This window comes from Trichomycterus rosablanca, chromosome 9 (assembly GCF_030014385.1).
Source record: "Trichomycterus rosablanca isolate fTriRos1 chromosome 9, fTriRos1.hap1, whole genome shotgun sequence".
Taxonomy (NCBI): Eukaryota; Metazoa; Chordata; class Actinopteri; order Siluriformes; family Trichomycteridae; genus Trichomycterus; species Trichomycterus rosablanca.
This window is the reverse complement of record NC_085996.1, coordinates 36,254,038-36,270,727: the sequence shown is the minus strand read 5'-3', so window position 1 is coordinate 36,270,727 and position 16,690 is coordinate 36,254,038. Positions and strand designations below refer to the sequence as shown.

Below are 16,690 nucleotides of genomic sequence, written 5' to 3'. Positions count from 1 at the left end.
ATTACAGAGTGAATGCAGTGAATACAGTATTGATATAAGTGACATCCAAAACAAAACTAACAGTAAAAAAAAATATATATACGACAACCAAGATAATCTGTTAGTTGGCCAATAATTAAGTTCCTCTTTATTATTTAATAGAGGATTTAACGTATTTAATTTAATAAAGCATTGCTATAAAATAACAGTTTAAAAGTTGGACATACTTGATTATGTTTTGATTTCCTTTTCTTGGTAACGTTTTACAGTGAGCAATCTTAAATGCGGCTCTTTTATTGTTTTATTGTTTGTTCAGGCACAAATTCTACCAGTATTTTCTGAATTTAACATTGGGTAAACATTTAATGTACCATAATCTTTGGATTTATTCGTACTACATTTTGTGTTTTCTGTTTTTCCCCAATATGTTACATTTAGCAATAAACTGTTGTTTTTGTTCATTAAAATGTGAAGCATGTTTTCTTCAAATGATGTGTTAAATTATCTTTTCTTGTAAAATCTTCAAAATATCGAATTCGATAGGGTTCTTTAGACGTTTACTATTTTATTGCATGTTGTTAATGATAAAGTAACGTTTCAGATAAGCTGTTTTAGATGTAGCCAAAATAAACCCTAACTGATACAGTATGACCGTTCCCTACATTAAATATTACTAGAGGAACCGTAAAACCATGCAGTAGTGCGATACTATTGCGCCATCTAGCAGCTATAATCCGCATGTTTGTCAGCGCTTATTCCCACAGGCCTGGTGAAAGTCTTCAAACAGCTAAATCATGAGCTGGCCAACTACTATTCCGTCAAAAAGGGACAATTGTGGCCTAGCGGTTAAGGTACTGGACTAGTAATAAAAAGGTTGCTGGTTCAAGCCCCACCACTGCAAGGCTGCCACACTGTTGGGCCCTTGAGCAAGGCCCTTAACCCTCAATTGCTTAGACCAGGGGTGCACAACATCCGGCCCGCCAAATGAAGTGCTGATGTATTTTTAAATAAATGATACTGACACTTTAAATTCACCGGGTAATTCCATGAAATTGGGACTGAAAAGTAAATTATGTAAATACAAGTTACTCCAGCGGTACCATGTGTTTGTCCAAACCAAGTACGAGTAAAAAAAGAAAAATGGATCTCAAGTATATGAAATTTAACCCTGAATGAACATACAGGTATTTTCTCATGTCTGGTGTGCTTGCGACCACATTAACCAGTTGGTGTCAGACCAAGACATTTCTTGTAAGTACCTGATTTTATGTAACTGTATTTAGTGCTGGGCGATTTTCACGATTAATTCTGTTAATTAGAATGAACGTTTTCACATGATGTTAGAATGTGACAATCGCGATTGTTTACATACTTTATATTTTAATTAAAATACCAACATGTCACGAGGCAGAAACTGAGCAGACGCTCGCGGAATATAAAGCAGGGAACGTTTAATATTAAAAGGGCAAAAACAGTGTACAAAACCCTGCAGAGTCCAAAACCAGAGGATAAAAAGACAGGCAGCAAACGGAAGACAACAAGGATCATACACGGTAACGGTTAGATTCAGAAATAAGGAGACAAACACGATCGACAAAACTTCACAACGAGACTAAAACAGATGAGTTTAAATAAGATGCGCATGGAACTGAACACAGCTGAACTGAATCAAAACTCCGGTGAGCGCGATCAGGATTGGCTGACCGGGGACATGTGGTAGTCACGTGACAGTCCAGGGGCTCATGGGAATTGTAGTCCATATGGTTAGACGTGGAATGTGCCCAGTCCATCCACCCCACAGTCACAAGAAGACAAAATCAAAGCTGAGCTGAGTGATTATTCGATGTCCCCCAGTGTAGATACTGATACAGACTCACTTATATGGTGGAAACAGTAAACAGGCTCGAGTTCCTTTTAAAAAACCTGTAAAGAACTGTTTGTGGTTTTGCACTTTTCTTATGCTGCACATTATTTAAAGTGAGTTGTTTGTGAGTTTTTTATATAAAGGATATAGCTAATTAAGATGTCTATTTTGTTCAAATTATTAATTATTGTTATATTGTTATTGTTATAAAGTTTGAGTTCCTTGAAAGGATAATTAGGTGGTGCTGTTACTATTCTTGCATTTCTGCAGTCTTTTAAATTAAAATTTTTCAATTGAATTTTTTCAATATCACCCAGCCTGAACTGTATTACAAATTCATGTGGACAGATCTGTAAAAATGAAATGTGTGGCCCTCTGGTTTAGGTGTTTATGTGAAATCGGCCCTTGGTAAAAAGAAGTTGTGCACCCCTGGCTTAGACAATATACTGTCACGGTACAAGTCGCTTTGGATAAAAAAAGCGTTGCTGAAAATGTACATGTAAAATGCATGTTTACAAAAATCGAAGCAGGTCTACATCATTTATAATTACATTTACTCTGATTACTTTATTCTGGGCCTAGGTTTTATGTTTAAATGAATTTAGGAATGTATACCATCTATATACCATTTAGTGTTCACAAAACACATATCATATAAAGCAGTGTTACAAATGGGGTGAAGTCTCGTTATTTCATGCTTGAAAGTATTTGATTTTGCACACGTTTTGCAAGTGCAGGTCAGTTTGGCAAGTTCACAGGCCATCCTTTAGTATTTAAGTGCAAAGCAAATGACAAAAATCACAAATGCCAAAACAGAGAAATCAATTACAAAACAAGTAAACAAAACACAAAACAAGTTAACTAAACCACACAAAAAACAACAGCTCATTACAAACTGATTACTGCTGATTAGTTATGGCTTTGTCTATCAAGTCGTAAACTCGAGTGGAGCATTAACTTTTGATTTGTTTGGGGGTTTTGTGTCACACACACTCAACGAAAAACACAAATGTTGAGTAAAACCCTGACTGATGACCTGCACTTCGATGATAACTTTGACAACCTTGTCTTCCCTCTTCGCTTCTCTTTGGCCAGTTAGAAATGTGGGTAATTATCAAAACCATTTATGTGTGGTCCTTAAAATTACACCCTGTGTGATTGATAATGATAGGCCTACCTCAGGGTTCCACCTTAGCCCACTCTTCCTCAGCATAGTTTAACAGACATACCATTTCAACAATAAGCAGCAAACACTCACTGCCCTTTTTGCTTGGTCGCGTTTGTGTGGGAAATAACATACCACGCCCTCTTTAATTGATACCACGCCCTTCTTCGTTAATGCCACGCCCATAATTCAGAACAGGTAGGCCTACAAAAGCCTGAAACAGACAAAGAACTGAATCTGAAAACATAAGGGTTCAATATTTCATATTATTCATTTATATATTCATTCATCCTTTGTCTGTTTAACCACCCCGCTTTATCTTGATCAGGGTCGCGCTGGGTCTAATTTTAATGCATTGGGTCTAACCTTTTTTAGAAACAAGCATATGTGATTTGTTAATTCTACTAAACCTAAATACTAAATATTTTTATATATATTTTGGCTAGGCAACTTGAATTAATTTTGTAAATATACATTTAATTTGATTCCTGCAAAACACTTAAAAAAGTTGGGACATTTTTGAGGCAAAATACAACTTCTGTAATATAAAATATGTAATATAAAAGAAAGTATGTAGTCCAACAGCAAAATGTAAATGGTAAAACTACTCATAATAGTTGCTTGCCCACCTGTAAGCTGTAATAGACGTTCACTTGTTGTTTAAAACATCAATTAAATTTTCACTAAAGTAGTTTTAAATGCTTTATAATGTATTTATTTAATTATTTATAAATAATTATAATATTCAGATAAAACTGAAGTGGAAAGATCACACAAAAAACACTTTAATTATGAATTTATTTACAAATGTCATTTCCCCCACAAAAGTTATGCTATTAAGGATATTTAATTTGACTCACATTACTCACTAAAATGCTTCATAGAAACAAACAAAACCAAAAAGTAAACAATGAGATAACCTTAAATACACACTGTAATATGTTTATTAGTACGTTTTATGTTTATTCATGTAAATTACATATACATCACCACAAGGGGGCAGCAAATAACAAAGTGAATTTCTTAAGCATTACTGTCACGTACAAAACGCGACTAGTTTCCCAGTAACTCGATATGAGGACAAAGGTTAGCCTGAATAAAACTGTCTAACTAAGCTGTGTATTAAATATATTAAATAAGCCTACTAAGAGTATTATGTGTTGCAGCACGTGACTGATTTTTTAAAAATGGTGTAGAGCAATCATACATTTTTGCACACAAAGTATTTTTAGTGGCTTAATGGGTAGCACTGTCGCCTCACAGCAAGAAGGTCCTGGGTTTAATCCCCAGGTGGGGCGGTCCGGGTCCTTTCTGTGCGGAGTTTGCATGTTCTCCCCATGTCTGCAGGGTTTACTACGGAAGCTGCGGTTTCCTCCAACAGTCCAAAACAGCGGATAAGAAAATGAATTAATTAATTGTTGTCAGTTCATACAACTGCTTATCCAGGTTCGGGCTTAAATTAAACTAAACATAGATTACACAGTCAAACAGATTAAACTATCCTCAGTACATTATCAAATAAAGCATTCATAATTGCAGATCAGTAGATCTATTGGAACAAAAAATACCATTTTACATGTATAGAAAATATTCCATATTCCAACACAGAAAAATTGTAATGAGAGACCAAATTATTATTTATTTATTAACAATAAAGTATAAAATCTTTGCTGTGATCATCACAATCTTTTCGCAATAGGACCAGCTGGGTGGCAAAAACACTGCTAATAGTACTTCAAAAGTAAACTGAATAAAATAAATAGCATTGACCTTGGCAAAAGAGTAAAACAGAAGGGGTCAATTCTGGCTTGACTGCTTGAGTGACCATTATGTTGCTTCATCCTTCTAATTTCAAAGATGGTGGTTTATAAAATGAAAACCAAGCATTTGGCAACAACAAACATATAGACTGGTAAAGGGCAAATATGACTCTGGCTGGGATGATTGTGAACTTATTTGAATGCCACTCAACAATCGTAGAATGTTGAATGCTGAAGTGACCTTCAGAAACAATGCTAAAGGCAGCTGGGGTAAAGTGCACAACGAGGTCAAGAAAAGGACAAGAAAAATGAGGCCAAGAAATAAAAACAATCAGTGATAAGTGAAGAAGAGCCAGGCTAAGCTTAGCAAAGGACTGCAAGTAATGGATCATAGAGAATTACTGTATGGGTATCTTCTCCAGTTTTCAGTTTGTTACAACACCTGTACATCTAATACTTAAACAGAGACCCAGAGAGGTGCAAAAGCCGTGTCCTGCACACACTGAAAATTGTGGTGGAGAATCTGTGATGATCTAAGGGTGATTCAGCAAGGCTGAAACTGGTAGATTTGTCTTGGTAAAGGATACATGGTTTAAGTCACGTACAAGATTAAAACTTCTTTCTTTCTGCTCTGACAATGTTGCCCAACTCCCTGCTTGATTGCTATATTTTTCCCAAAAGGACAATGCTTTATGCCACATGGCCAGCCCAATTTCCAGACCTGAACCCTGCTGAAAATCTGTGGAATTAAATCAAGAGGAAGACTGATGGCCACAATCCATTGAACAATGCCAAGCTGCTTGATTTTCTACATCGAGGTGGCTCAAAGTTACTCCTTTAAAAATTAAAACATACTCTTGTGAGGAGCCTTCTCAGTAGAGTGGCTGTTGTTAGTTGAAAAGACTATTTTATACTTGGGATGTCCAACAAGCTCATGGTAAGGTGTCCAAATACTTTTGGCCATGAAGAGTATGTTGGCTTGATATTACACTGGTGTTGTGCAGTGCAAGCGGTTCATGGTATGCATTTTTTGTTTTACCACTCACCACCATGAAGGCATGATTTTATAAAGTGCTGCAGAGATGGTTGTCTATTTAACAGGTTCTCCCATCTCTGTAGATATTTAAACTCCATTAAAGTGACCTATGGTAATTTATCAAGTTATTTATTAGGACTTTTACATCATGTTTAACACTGGTTTTGTTCATAATTCATCAGTTCATGTTCACTGTCAAACACCATCACAGGCAATTTTGTATCTCCAATTCACCCAACTTGTCTTTGGACTGTGAGAGGAAATCAGAGTGAGGATGGATGAATACAGACACAGGAAAAACAAGCACACAGAGAGGACCTAGATCGCTCCACCTGGGAATTAAACCTAGGACCTTCTTGCTGTGAGGCAACCGTGCTACCCACTAAAGCAGCATGCCCACCGAGTGAACAATGTGTTATTTCTTACATGCCCATTTTTACACCAAATTCACAATTATTAAGAGCACTTTTTAGTCCTGGGAAAACTTAAAGCCTTAGATAGTTATTTATATCCTGGCCCTGATCTATGCCTTGCTTCCTGACTTGTTTTTTTGTCCCTATGTGGAGCTTTATAGACCCAGGTGTGTGCCCTTCCAAACTCTAATCAGTTAAATTAAAGTTGAGTTCTAGACATATTTCAAAGATAATTAAACCACAATGGGTGCCCAACAATTTGAAGTGACATAGCAAAGGATCTGAATACTGTTTTGAATTAGGTTCAAGAGGAGATCAAGAGGTTTTGATTTTAAATACATTTTCATTCATCTTGTAAGAACATGATTTCTTTTCGTTAGTGTGGGTGATTGGTAAAATGCCAGTTAAATTGATTTAACATCAAATTCAACACCATAAAGTGTCAAGGGGTCTGAATACTTTCTGAATCCACTCATATACAAGTAATCAATAGAACAAGCATAAATTCAGAAATAATTGATTTAGATTCTGTGTGTTTGAACAAACTATTCACTAATCTGGAACAACTACGTAATTATTCATCACAAATGGAAAATGATCGGACACAATTTACGTGTTTAAATTAATTAAAATGCATCAAACAATTAAACTTAGTCTGAATTATGCATTAATTTATTTTGTATTAAGCATAAATATATATCACGTGGAAAAGAGGCATTTAGTTAATATATTAAACGTATATATGTAAAGGCTTACACGCCAAATGAAGAGCATTCGAGAAACAAATAAAAATTTAACTCCAATAATGTAAAATAGTAATTATTTCTTAACGTAGAAAAAACGCTGTTATTATTGACAACATGGTACTAATGTTATTAATTTGTGCTGTCTGATTAATACATATTATTTTGTTTAAATACATTGTGTGTGAATTTAAAGAGAATGCACTGAGAGTATATCAAATAAGAACAGAATTTGTGCATTGGTACACTGTATACCACTATGTACACTAGATCTGCTTGTGCGCCTTTATGCTGTAGACCATGCAGTCCAATAGTTTTAAGCATCTGTTGGAGGCGGGCTGCTTTCTGGGAGGAGCACACACACAACCAAAAAGGCAGAATTGTGTTTTCGGTTCCGAAAAGTTTTGTGAAGTGACGGGAAAGTGCGTGAAGTTCATAAGTTCGGCTAGTTTCTGTGACTGTTCATTACGTTTAATGCTTGAGCGAAACGCACGGCTGCCTAGACTAACAATTAGTGGGAAACTGTGTAAGGGGTTGGATGACTTAAATAAAACGAGAGCGATACGGAGAAAAGTTGAGTGAACTTTGGAGAAATTTGGCGCACCGGTACCTGCGTAAGGGGCGCCATGCATGCGCGCTACTCTGCATCCAGCCCGGGCTCAATGGGCGTTGCGCCCTACATCACCGGAGATCAAGGCTACTACCGGGCTGCCAACGGTGGAGGATACAACGGCATCCCTGCCCCGATGAGCGTGTACTCTCACGCAGCGCACGAACAGTACCCAGCTGGCATCGGTCGCCCTTACGGTCCGTACGCACACACTCAACAGCCCAAAGAGATGGTGAAACCCCCGTATAGCTACATCGCCCTGATCACCATGGCCAAAACCCCCGTATAGCTACATCGCCCTGATCACCATGGCCATCCAGAACTCAGCAGATAAGAGGGTCACGCTGAACGGGATCTACCAATTTATTATGGAGCGTTTTCCGTTTTATCGGGAGAACAAGCAAGGCTGGCAGAACAGCATCCGCCACAATCTGTCGCTCAACGAGTGCTTCGTTAAGGTGCCCCGAGACGACAAGAAGCCGGGCAAAGGCAGCTACTGGACGCTAGACCCGGACTCTTATAACATGTTCGAAAACGGCAGCTTTTTGCGTCGTCGGCGCAGGTTTAAGAAGAAGGATGTGCTGAAGGAAAAAGATGAAATACAAAATAAAGAGACCCAGGCGCAGACAGGAGAAGCTCAGCAATCAGTAAAGCTTCGAGAAATCAAGACGGAGAATGGATCATGTACACCTCCACGACGCGATACCTCGCCATCTCTTGGTTCAGTGACTAAAACGGAGAGCCAGGACGAAGGTGGGAGCCCGCAGACGCAGCCGGCACAGCAGGCCTACAGCATGGATAACATAATCGCAGGGCTCCGGGGGTCTCCACCGCAGGCCGCCGCTGCATTACCAACTTCGGTGCCTCTTGCGTACTCGCCCTCCACGCAGCCGGCGCACTACAGTCCACCGTGCGGCCAGCCGGCAGCGTACCAGTGCGACATGTACACCGTGGACCGCGGGCAAAGCAACGATGCCTTACCGGATTACTCAAGCGCCACCATTACCACCCGCCAGGACAGCCAGCACGTCCAACAGAGTCGGATCACACCATGGTACCTCAATCACAGCGTGGACTCGAGCTACGGGTCACAGCAGTCCAGCGGCTTTCATGCGGCTTTCGAGGCGCAGCGACTAGCGCTAAACTCTTCACCAGCGGCCGCAGGCGATGGAGCCTGTCAAAACCCTTTTTCTGCCAGCCAGCCCCTCTACCGGGCCACGGGAACCTTTGTCTACGACTGCTCCAAGTTCTGACCAAATTCATAAAGGCAAAATACACTTTTAATATTGGTCTAGACACTTTCATATGCTTATCATATATTAATATTTAAAACAGTGATTTGTTTGAGCCAGACAATGAGTAGAGACTGCTGAAGCAGTTTTGGACTGTAAGGCCTGGAAAAATGAGGTTTGCTTTCGCGGACTTGCCTCATTATCTCCAAAATAATTTATTTAATTAATAGTAAGATGGAACAGTTTAAACCAAATGTTAATGCTATTTATATAATACAAAAATTGAACTTAACTTTGTACAAAAATGCGGTGTTTAAATACTCGAATATATTAATTGATGAATAAATTACATCATTCTTTAAGTTTAACCATCAAGTGATTTGGCGTTTTTGCTTTATTACAACATGCACCAATGAGCCCAGATAAATATGTAAATAGAACAAATTTACAAATGTTATGTTTTATCTGTCAGTCTTAGTAAAACAAATGGCCAAATTCTAATATTATTTTAACTAATACAAAACAGTATCTAATTAATCTTGAATTAAAAAATTAATAAATGATAAATGATTGTCTTCAAAGCAGCACTGTGCAACCATAGGATGCATTTCCTACTAAATAGTATCAAATAGAAGAGAAGAGAAGAGTAATTTTAATAGAAGAATATTATGATTATGATGATGATTATTATTATTATGATTCTTATTCTTATTATTATTGAGTAGTAAAAACTCGTTTATTTTACTGGACCTACTACTACTATCTACAACACAATAATAATAATAATAATAATAATAATAATAATAATAATAATAATGGCTTCAATACATTTAAGATAAAAATTAAGATTGTTTTAATTTAGGGGTACATTAAGATGAAATTAAGCATATTTTACAATAACAAAACAATAACAAACAGAATATTAGCAATCATTATTATCATAATGACAAAAAAGACTCAATTTATCTATGTCAATTCAAGCAAATGTAAAGACCAAATTAAGACTTGAATTTCACTGTGGTATTATCGTGTAACACAAAATTTAAGCAGCTATATAGCATGAAGGACTGACTCCTCCAAGACACAAAATATACACAGATTAAACACTATTTAACAGAAAGTTATTTTTAACTTAAATTATGTCTTATAATTTATTTCTTAAATTATGTCTCATAATTCCTAACACAATACAATTTACGCCGAGCCTATTGTGCCCGTTTAGCATATTTTTAATAAAAATTAACGTGTTTTAGATTGCACTGTTTTAACAAAAACCTTCCAAACGTTATTGCTGCTGAATTAGCAAATCACATTTATTGTTCTTGTGTGTGTAGGCTGAAGATAATTAACTCCATCATATGAGTGTGTTTATGTCTATTTTTAGCATCATGGCCCAAACGCCCAGCAGCAGATGCTCCGTGTTTAGTGGTCACATCTGAAGCTCATTTGTGTTATTTGACAAGCTTTAAACAAACTGTGACATGTACAAGTAGGCTGCGATTACATGCTAACTACATATAATTGACTGGTATGAAGAGCAAAACACAAGTCCATTATACCCCAGTGCCCAAAATGCTATCGGGCACAGCGAGGCTGGTAAACTGGGTGTTGTGTGTTTTCTGCTTAAGTGCACATTTGGATGTTGTTAGTTTGAGTAATTGGCCACTTAGTTTGTGGAGCGTTTTAGTGAGGAACTGCATTATGGGAAAAAAGATAGAAGATAGAAAGAAAGAGATACAGAAAATGAAACTAAAATAAAAGAAAGAAAGAAAGAAAGAAAGAAAGAAAGAAAGAAAGAAAGAAAGAAAGAAAGAAAGAAAGAAAGAAAGAAAGAAAGAAAGAAAGAAAGAAAGAAAGAAAGAAAGAAAGAAAGAAAGAAAGGAAAGTTGCTTAGTTGGCTACAGGGTCCCAGTGTGTACGTAGACATAAGTAGCCGGTGTAGTACAGAAGAGGGCAGTAGTAAAGACTCGGGGCAGTAAAAAGGTGGCTTTGTTGAGACCTTTTAGGAGTTTTCGGCAGAAAACGACACCGTGCTGAAGGCCCCTGCTATAACGAGCCAGACTCGTTTCAGATGTATTCACACCGGCCCACAGTTAACCTACGTGTAGTCGCGTATTTCACCATGTGAATGAATAAAAACAAATGTGCAGTCTGGTTTAGTGTGAGTCCACAGTCACGCACTGTGATGTCTGCAGGCTGTTACCTGTAGCCCAGCAAACACACAACCTTCACACAACGTAAAATTTAAGTTGTTAATATACTTGTACCAAATTTACATAACAGCCACACATTTCAATCACTGCAAATATTTTACTATTACGTTGGTCGCAACATTGTGTTTAATTCATAACAACCTGAGAAAGAAATGCACTTTTGTGCTCTGTGGGTTGCTGCTGACATTACCAATCAAGCACGTTTATTTACATGGTGTCCACCTGGAGCATACTGGAGATTCTTGTTTTTATTGAACACATGAGAAATGGGCTTGTTAGTGAAAGTGACTTTTGTGCTTCTTTTCTAAAATCTTCATTCCCAAAAGTAAAAAGATAAACAATGTAATCCCATAAGCTTTTGTTTATAAGCTTCTTTTAAAAGTGAGACTAGGTTAATATCACTTTATGGTTATCCACAGGTAATAATAGCTAAGTTATACGTGTAAACTGAATAGTAAATTTGGTTTGTAGTGCATGTTAAGTTTAAGTAGAATACGGTCAGATTTAATTATGAATAAATTGTAGGCTCGTAGGAGTAGTGTTTCTAATACTTTAATTTATACTTAATTGCAGAATTAGATTGTAGAAAATGTGCATCATTAACAAAATCAGTAACCAGCATTAAGGTCACAATATACCGCTGAAGAAACGAATTTTAAAGTTGCATAACAATTGTTCTTAGGTTACTACATAACTTTATATAATAACCTTGTGACAACTTTAAAAATATTTTATTTTGACTTTACTGCATTTATACAGTGTGCAATAAAAAAATCTTCATTTTAATTTAATAGATATTAGTTTTTAATAGAAATTCAATCATTAGCGCCTTCAGGGAATTTCGCACTAATTTATTATATTAAACTTTATGTATACACAGAGAAGGTTTATTATAGCACAAATACATTGTTAGGAACAGTGCATACGATTATTACAAAACTGTTGTATTACATCGCTTCAGATTATTTATTTGAACTGATTCTGATTTGAGGAAACAATTGAGGTTGGTGTATTTTTACAAAAGACGTTTAACAACAAAGACTAGCCGAGCATCTATTTTGGAAATACTTGAAGGAAAACTCAGTGGTTTATAGTATGTTAAAAATAATTTTATAGACCTCTTATAAACGCTAATTCACCAGAGCAATTAATACTGTTTGTCCTGAAACAATACATTTAAAACAGACAACCACTATAACAATAATACAGATAAATACAGAAAAAACACCCGTGCAATAAAAGCTAATTGAACTAAGTGATTTGTTTTTTGCTTCCCAGACTTCTGGACTGTTTTTAATAGTAAACGTGCAGAAAAAAATATTTAAAGCAATGGCATAAAATAACTAGGTTTTCAAAAATTAATAAAGTATTTAACAGTTCTTTAAATGGTTATTTAGATAATCAGATGACAGTACTGTGTGCTCTGAGCAACCATGATTTATTCTGATCATCATGTATTCCCTACGGGCGATTATTTTATATAATCCACTTATTTGATTTGTTTTGTTTAACTTAGGCCTAATGTAAGAATTTAATTAAATATTTAATTAAAGAACGCACAAATCAGAGAAGTCAGATCATTTCAGAGAATTTTAAAACTGGATTTATTCTTAGGAAAATGTAATTAGCGCATTTTTAATAATGATCTGTTATTATACAATTTTTTTAAGCATTAAAGTCATTCCGTGATGGGCGCAGATAGATTAATAAAACACCTCGACTATGACGGGCAGTGTATTTATATTAAGGTTAATTTTATTTGTATAACATTTAATTGTATTTGTTACAGTGGACATGATCTAAAGCCACTGTTCAAGTTCACAAAACTGAAGTTCATTATTTTTTTAAATGGATAATTTATTAACTTATTTATTACGCATTATCTTATAGTTTGTATATGAAAACGAATTCGTAAATGTTTCCAAATGTACAATTAAATACACTATATACTATTTACACATTGCATAATTTTTGGGACTTGCATAATTGGATTTAATAGATGAAACAAATGCTACAAATATTTTAATATTTACCGTCTTGTAGCGATTACTAAATATAACTAAAACAGTTCGAGTTTTAATGCATTTCGAGCTGTTTTTAATCATTGTAAAAGTTATTAAGTGGCTTAATTTCCTTTATAAATGTATTGAAAGTATGAACACACAGATGAGAGTAATGATGAGTAATAAATCCAATGAATTGGACTAATTTATGTTTACTAAAATGAAATACAATGCGAACAAGACACAGGAACTGAATTAATTACTGATTAACAACTTCCAACTATATATATATATATATAATATATATATATATATATATATATATATATATATTATATATATATATATATATATATTATATATATATATATATATATATATATATATATATATATATTATATATATATATATTTATTATATATACAGTGTATCACAAAAGTGAGTACACCCCTCACATTTCTGCAGATATTTAAGTATATCTTTTCATGGGACAACACTGACAAAATGACACTTTGACACAATGAAAAGTAGTCTGTGTGCAGCTTATATAACAGTGTAAATTTATTCTTCCCTCAAAATAACTCAATATACAGCCATTAATGTCTAAACCACCGGCAACAAAAGTGAGTACACCCCTAAGAGACTACACCCCTAAATGTCCAAATTGAGCACTGCTTGTCATTTTCCCTCCAAAATGTCATGTGACTCGTTAGTGTTACTAGGTCTCAGGTGTGCATAGGGAGCAGGTGTGTTCAATTTAGTAGTACAGCTCTCACACTCTCTCATACTGGTCACTGAAAGTTCCAACATGGCACCTCATGGCAAAGAACTCTCTGAGGATCTTAAAAGACGAATTGTTGCACTACATGAAGATGGCCAAGGCTACAAGAAGATTGCCGACACCCTGAAACTGAGCTGCAGCACAGTGGCAAAGGTCATCCAGCGTTTTAAAAGAGCAGGGTCCACTCAGAACAGACCTCGCGTTGGTCGTCCAAAGAAGCTGAGTGCACGTGCTCAGCGTCACATCCAACTGCTGTCTTTGAAAGATAGGCGCAGGAGTGCTGTCAGCATTGCTGCAGAGATTGAAAAGGTGGGGGGTCAGCCTGTCAGTGCTCAGACCATACGCCGCACACTACATCAAATTGGTCTGCATGGCTGTCACCCCAGAAGGAAGCCTCTTCTGAAGTCTCTACACAAGAAAGCCCGCAAACAGTTTGCTGAAGACATGTCAACAAAGGACATGGATTACTGGAACCATGTCCTATGGTCTGATGAGACCAAGATTAATTTGTTTGGTTCAGATGGTCTCAAGCATGTGTGGCGGCAATCAGGTGAGGAGTACAAAGCTAAGTGTGTCATGCCTACAGTCAAGCATGGTGGTGGGAATGCCATGGTCTGGGGCTGCATGAGTGCAGCAGGTGTTGGGGAGTTCCATTTCATTGAGGGACACATGAACTCCAATATGTACTGTGAAATACTGAAGCAGAGCATGATCCCCTCCCTCCGGAAACTGGGTCGCAGGGCAGTGTTCCAGCATGATAATGACCCCAAACACACCTCTAAGACGACCACTGCTTTATTGAAGAGGCTGAGGGTAAAGGTGATGGACTGGCCAAGCATGTCTCCAGACCTAAACCCAATAGAACATCTTTGGGGCATCCTCAAGCGGAAGGTGGAGGAGCGCAAAGTCTCGAATATCCGCCAGCTCCGTGATGTCGTCATGGAGAAGTGGAAAAGCATTCCAGTGGCAACCTGTGAAGCTCTGGTAAACTCCATGCCCAGGAGAGTTAAGGCAGTTCTGGGAAATAATGGTGGCCACACAAAATATTGACACTTCAGGAACTTTCACTAATGGGTGTACTCACTTTTGTTGCCGGTGGTTTAGACATTAATGGCTGTATATTGAGTTATTTTGAGGGAAGAATAAATTTACACTGTTATATAAGCTGCACACAGACTACTTTTCATTGTGTCAAAGTGTCATTTTGTCAGTGTTGTCCCATGAAAAGATATACTTAAATATCTGCAGAAATGTGAGGGGTGTACTCACTTTTGTGATACACTGTATATATATAAATAATATTATATATATATATATATATATATATATATATATATATATATATATATATATATATATATAAAACTACATTAAAATGCATTAAATAAAAATAAATACGCAGCTACTGTATGTCAGTATTAATTCATCATTCATTTACGCAAAGCAAAGTTTTACTGCCGTTATTAGTGCGCATTTGATTTATGTTTTAATCTACAGAATAAAATGTAATAGCGGTTATTTTTTACTAGGGCAATTATAGCTAAATAAACACGCTGTATTTTATCGTGAAACAGAACTCCTGGTTTAAAACACATAACTATATCCTTTAATAGCACAATCGCTTTTGCTTAATAAATTAAGGAGTTGTGCATATTTTAGAAAATCCAAGAGGAGTATGTTGTAGTTTTCTAGTGTCCAGTATTTAAAATCTGACTTTGTTTTACTTCGTGTAACTTGGTAATAGAATTTTTAACTTTGCATTTTCTGCATCTGCATTTAAATTGCATTTTAGATTGAACTCAGCTTGTTTTTGAACATCTCAGTAGGTGGCATGTCCTTGAGCATGTGTGGCTGTTATTCAGTCCAAGACCGGGTTTACCATATTTGAGATAATATTTCATGCCCAGGCCGACTGTGCTTGGTCGTTGGTTTGGCTTTATGTGAACCAGAATTCACTTTCATGTCTTCACCACTGACGCACACCAGTAGCCGCACAGCGACACTGAATGTGCGCAATTCATACATGATCTGCTAGAAGAAGCACATTTAGAGGTTCTTCTGTGGCCCCTGCACCTGCGTGTGTGTGTGTGTGTGTGTGTGTGTGTGTGTGTGTGTGTGTGTGGACTGGTGGAAAATCCGTCTGCTTCCAATCAGGCCTTCAACTCCATGTTTAAAATCAGTCGGGTAAATGGCACAAGGTGCCGTCAACCCCTCATAACCCCTTGTCCTGCAGTGAAGGCCTCAAACCCCTACATGTAAAAATGTAGTGATGATGTGAGACGGTCCACATTATGCGGTCAAATTGATTTTACTACGTTAAATACACACCAAAACAGGAAAAAACCTATAACATACTGCGGGGGAAATAAAATGTGAAAAAATCAGCAAATAAATCACGTTAAGGCCTAAAATTTAAAAACAAATTTAGCAAATTTGTTGTATATGTAGCTTTTATTTACAGATTGATTGATGATTGTATAAATAGAAACAAAGAAAAACAAGATCCTATAAAATAGTTCTTTACGGCAATGTAAATATATATATATATATATACACACACACAGTTGAGTCTGTATATTTTGTGGGCTACGATCGATCGTTCAATCAGTTAATAAAGCTTTTCCAAATCGATAGTGGGAATTATTTGTGATTTTTTACACCGTTATTACTTCACAGGAACAAACATAGATAAACATAAAACATACATAGATCTTCTATGTTAAATTTTATGCATGATTATGGCCGACACGAACGAATCATTGACAGGAAAAAAATGACGACTTTTTTAAAGCACAGATTGTTCTGGCGCCTGGAGAGAAAAGCAGGACTGTGTTGGGACCGCATGACATTTTTGTGCTGTTAACTAAGTAAACTAAGTAAAAAACTTTCA

At 36.4% G+C, this 16,690-nt stretch overlaps 1 protein-coding gene across 1 annotated transcript; it reads left to right on the top strand.

Moving 5' to 3' along the window:
• Positions 1-7,529: 7,529 nt before the first annotated feature.
• On the top strand, positions 7,530-9,134 carry foxc1b (forkhead box C1b). The gene is made up of 2 exons (XM_063001431.1): positions 7,530-7,823; positions 7,864-9,134. The coding sequence occupies exons 1-2, from the start codon at positions 7,587-7,589 to the stop codon at positions 8,821-8,823; spliced, it is 1,197 nt and encodes a 398-aa protein (XP_062857501.1). The 5' UTR covers positions 7,530-7,586; the 3' UTR covers positions 8,824-9,134.
• The last annotated feature ends 7,556 nt before the right edge of the window (positions 9,135-16,690 follow it).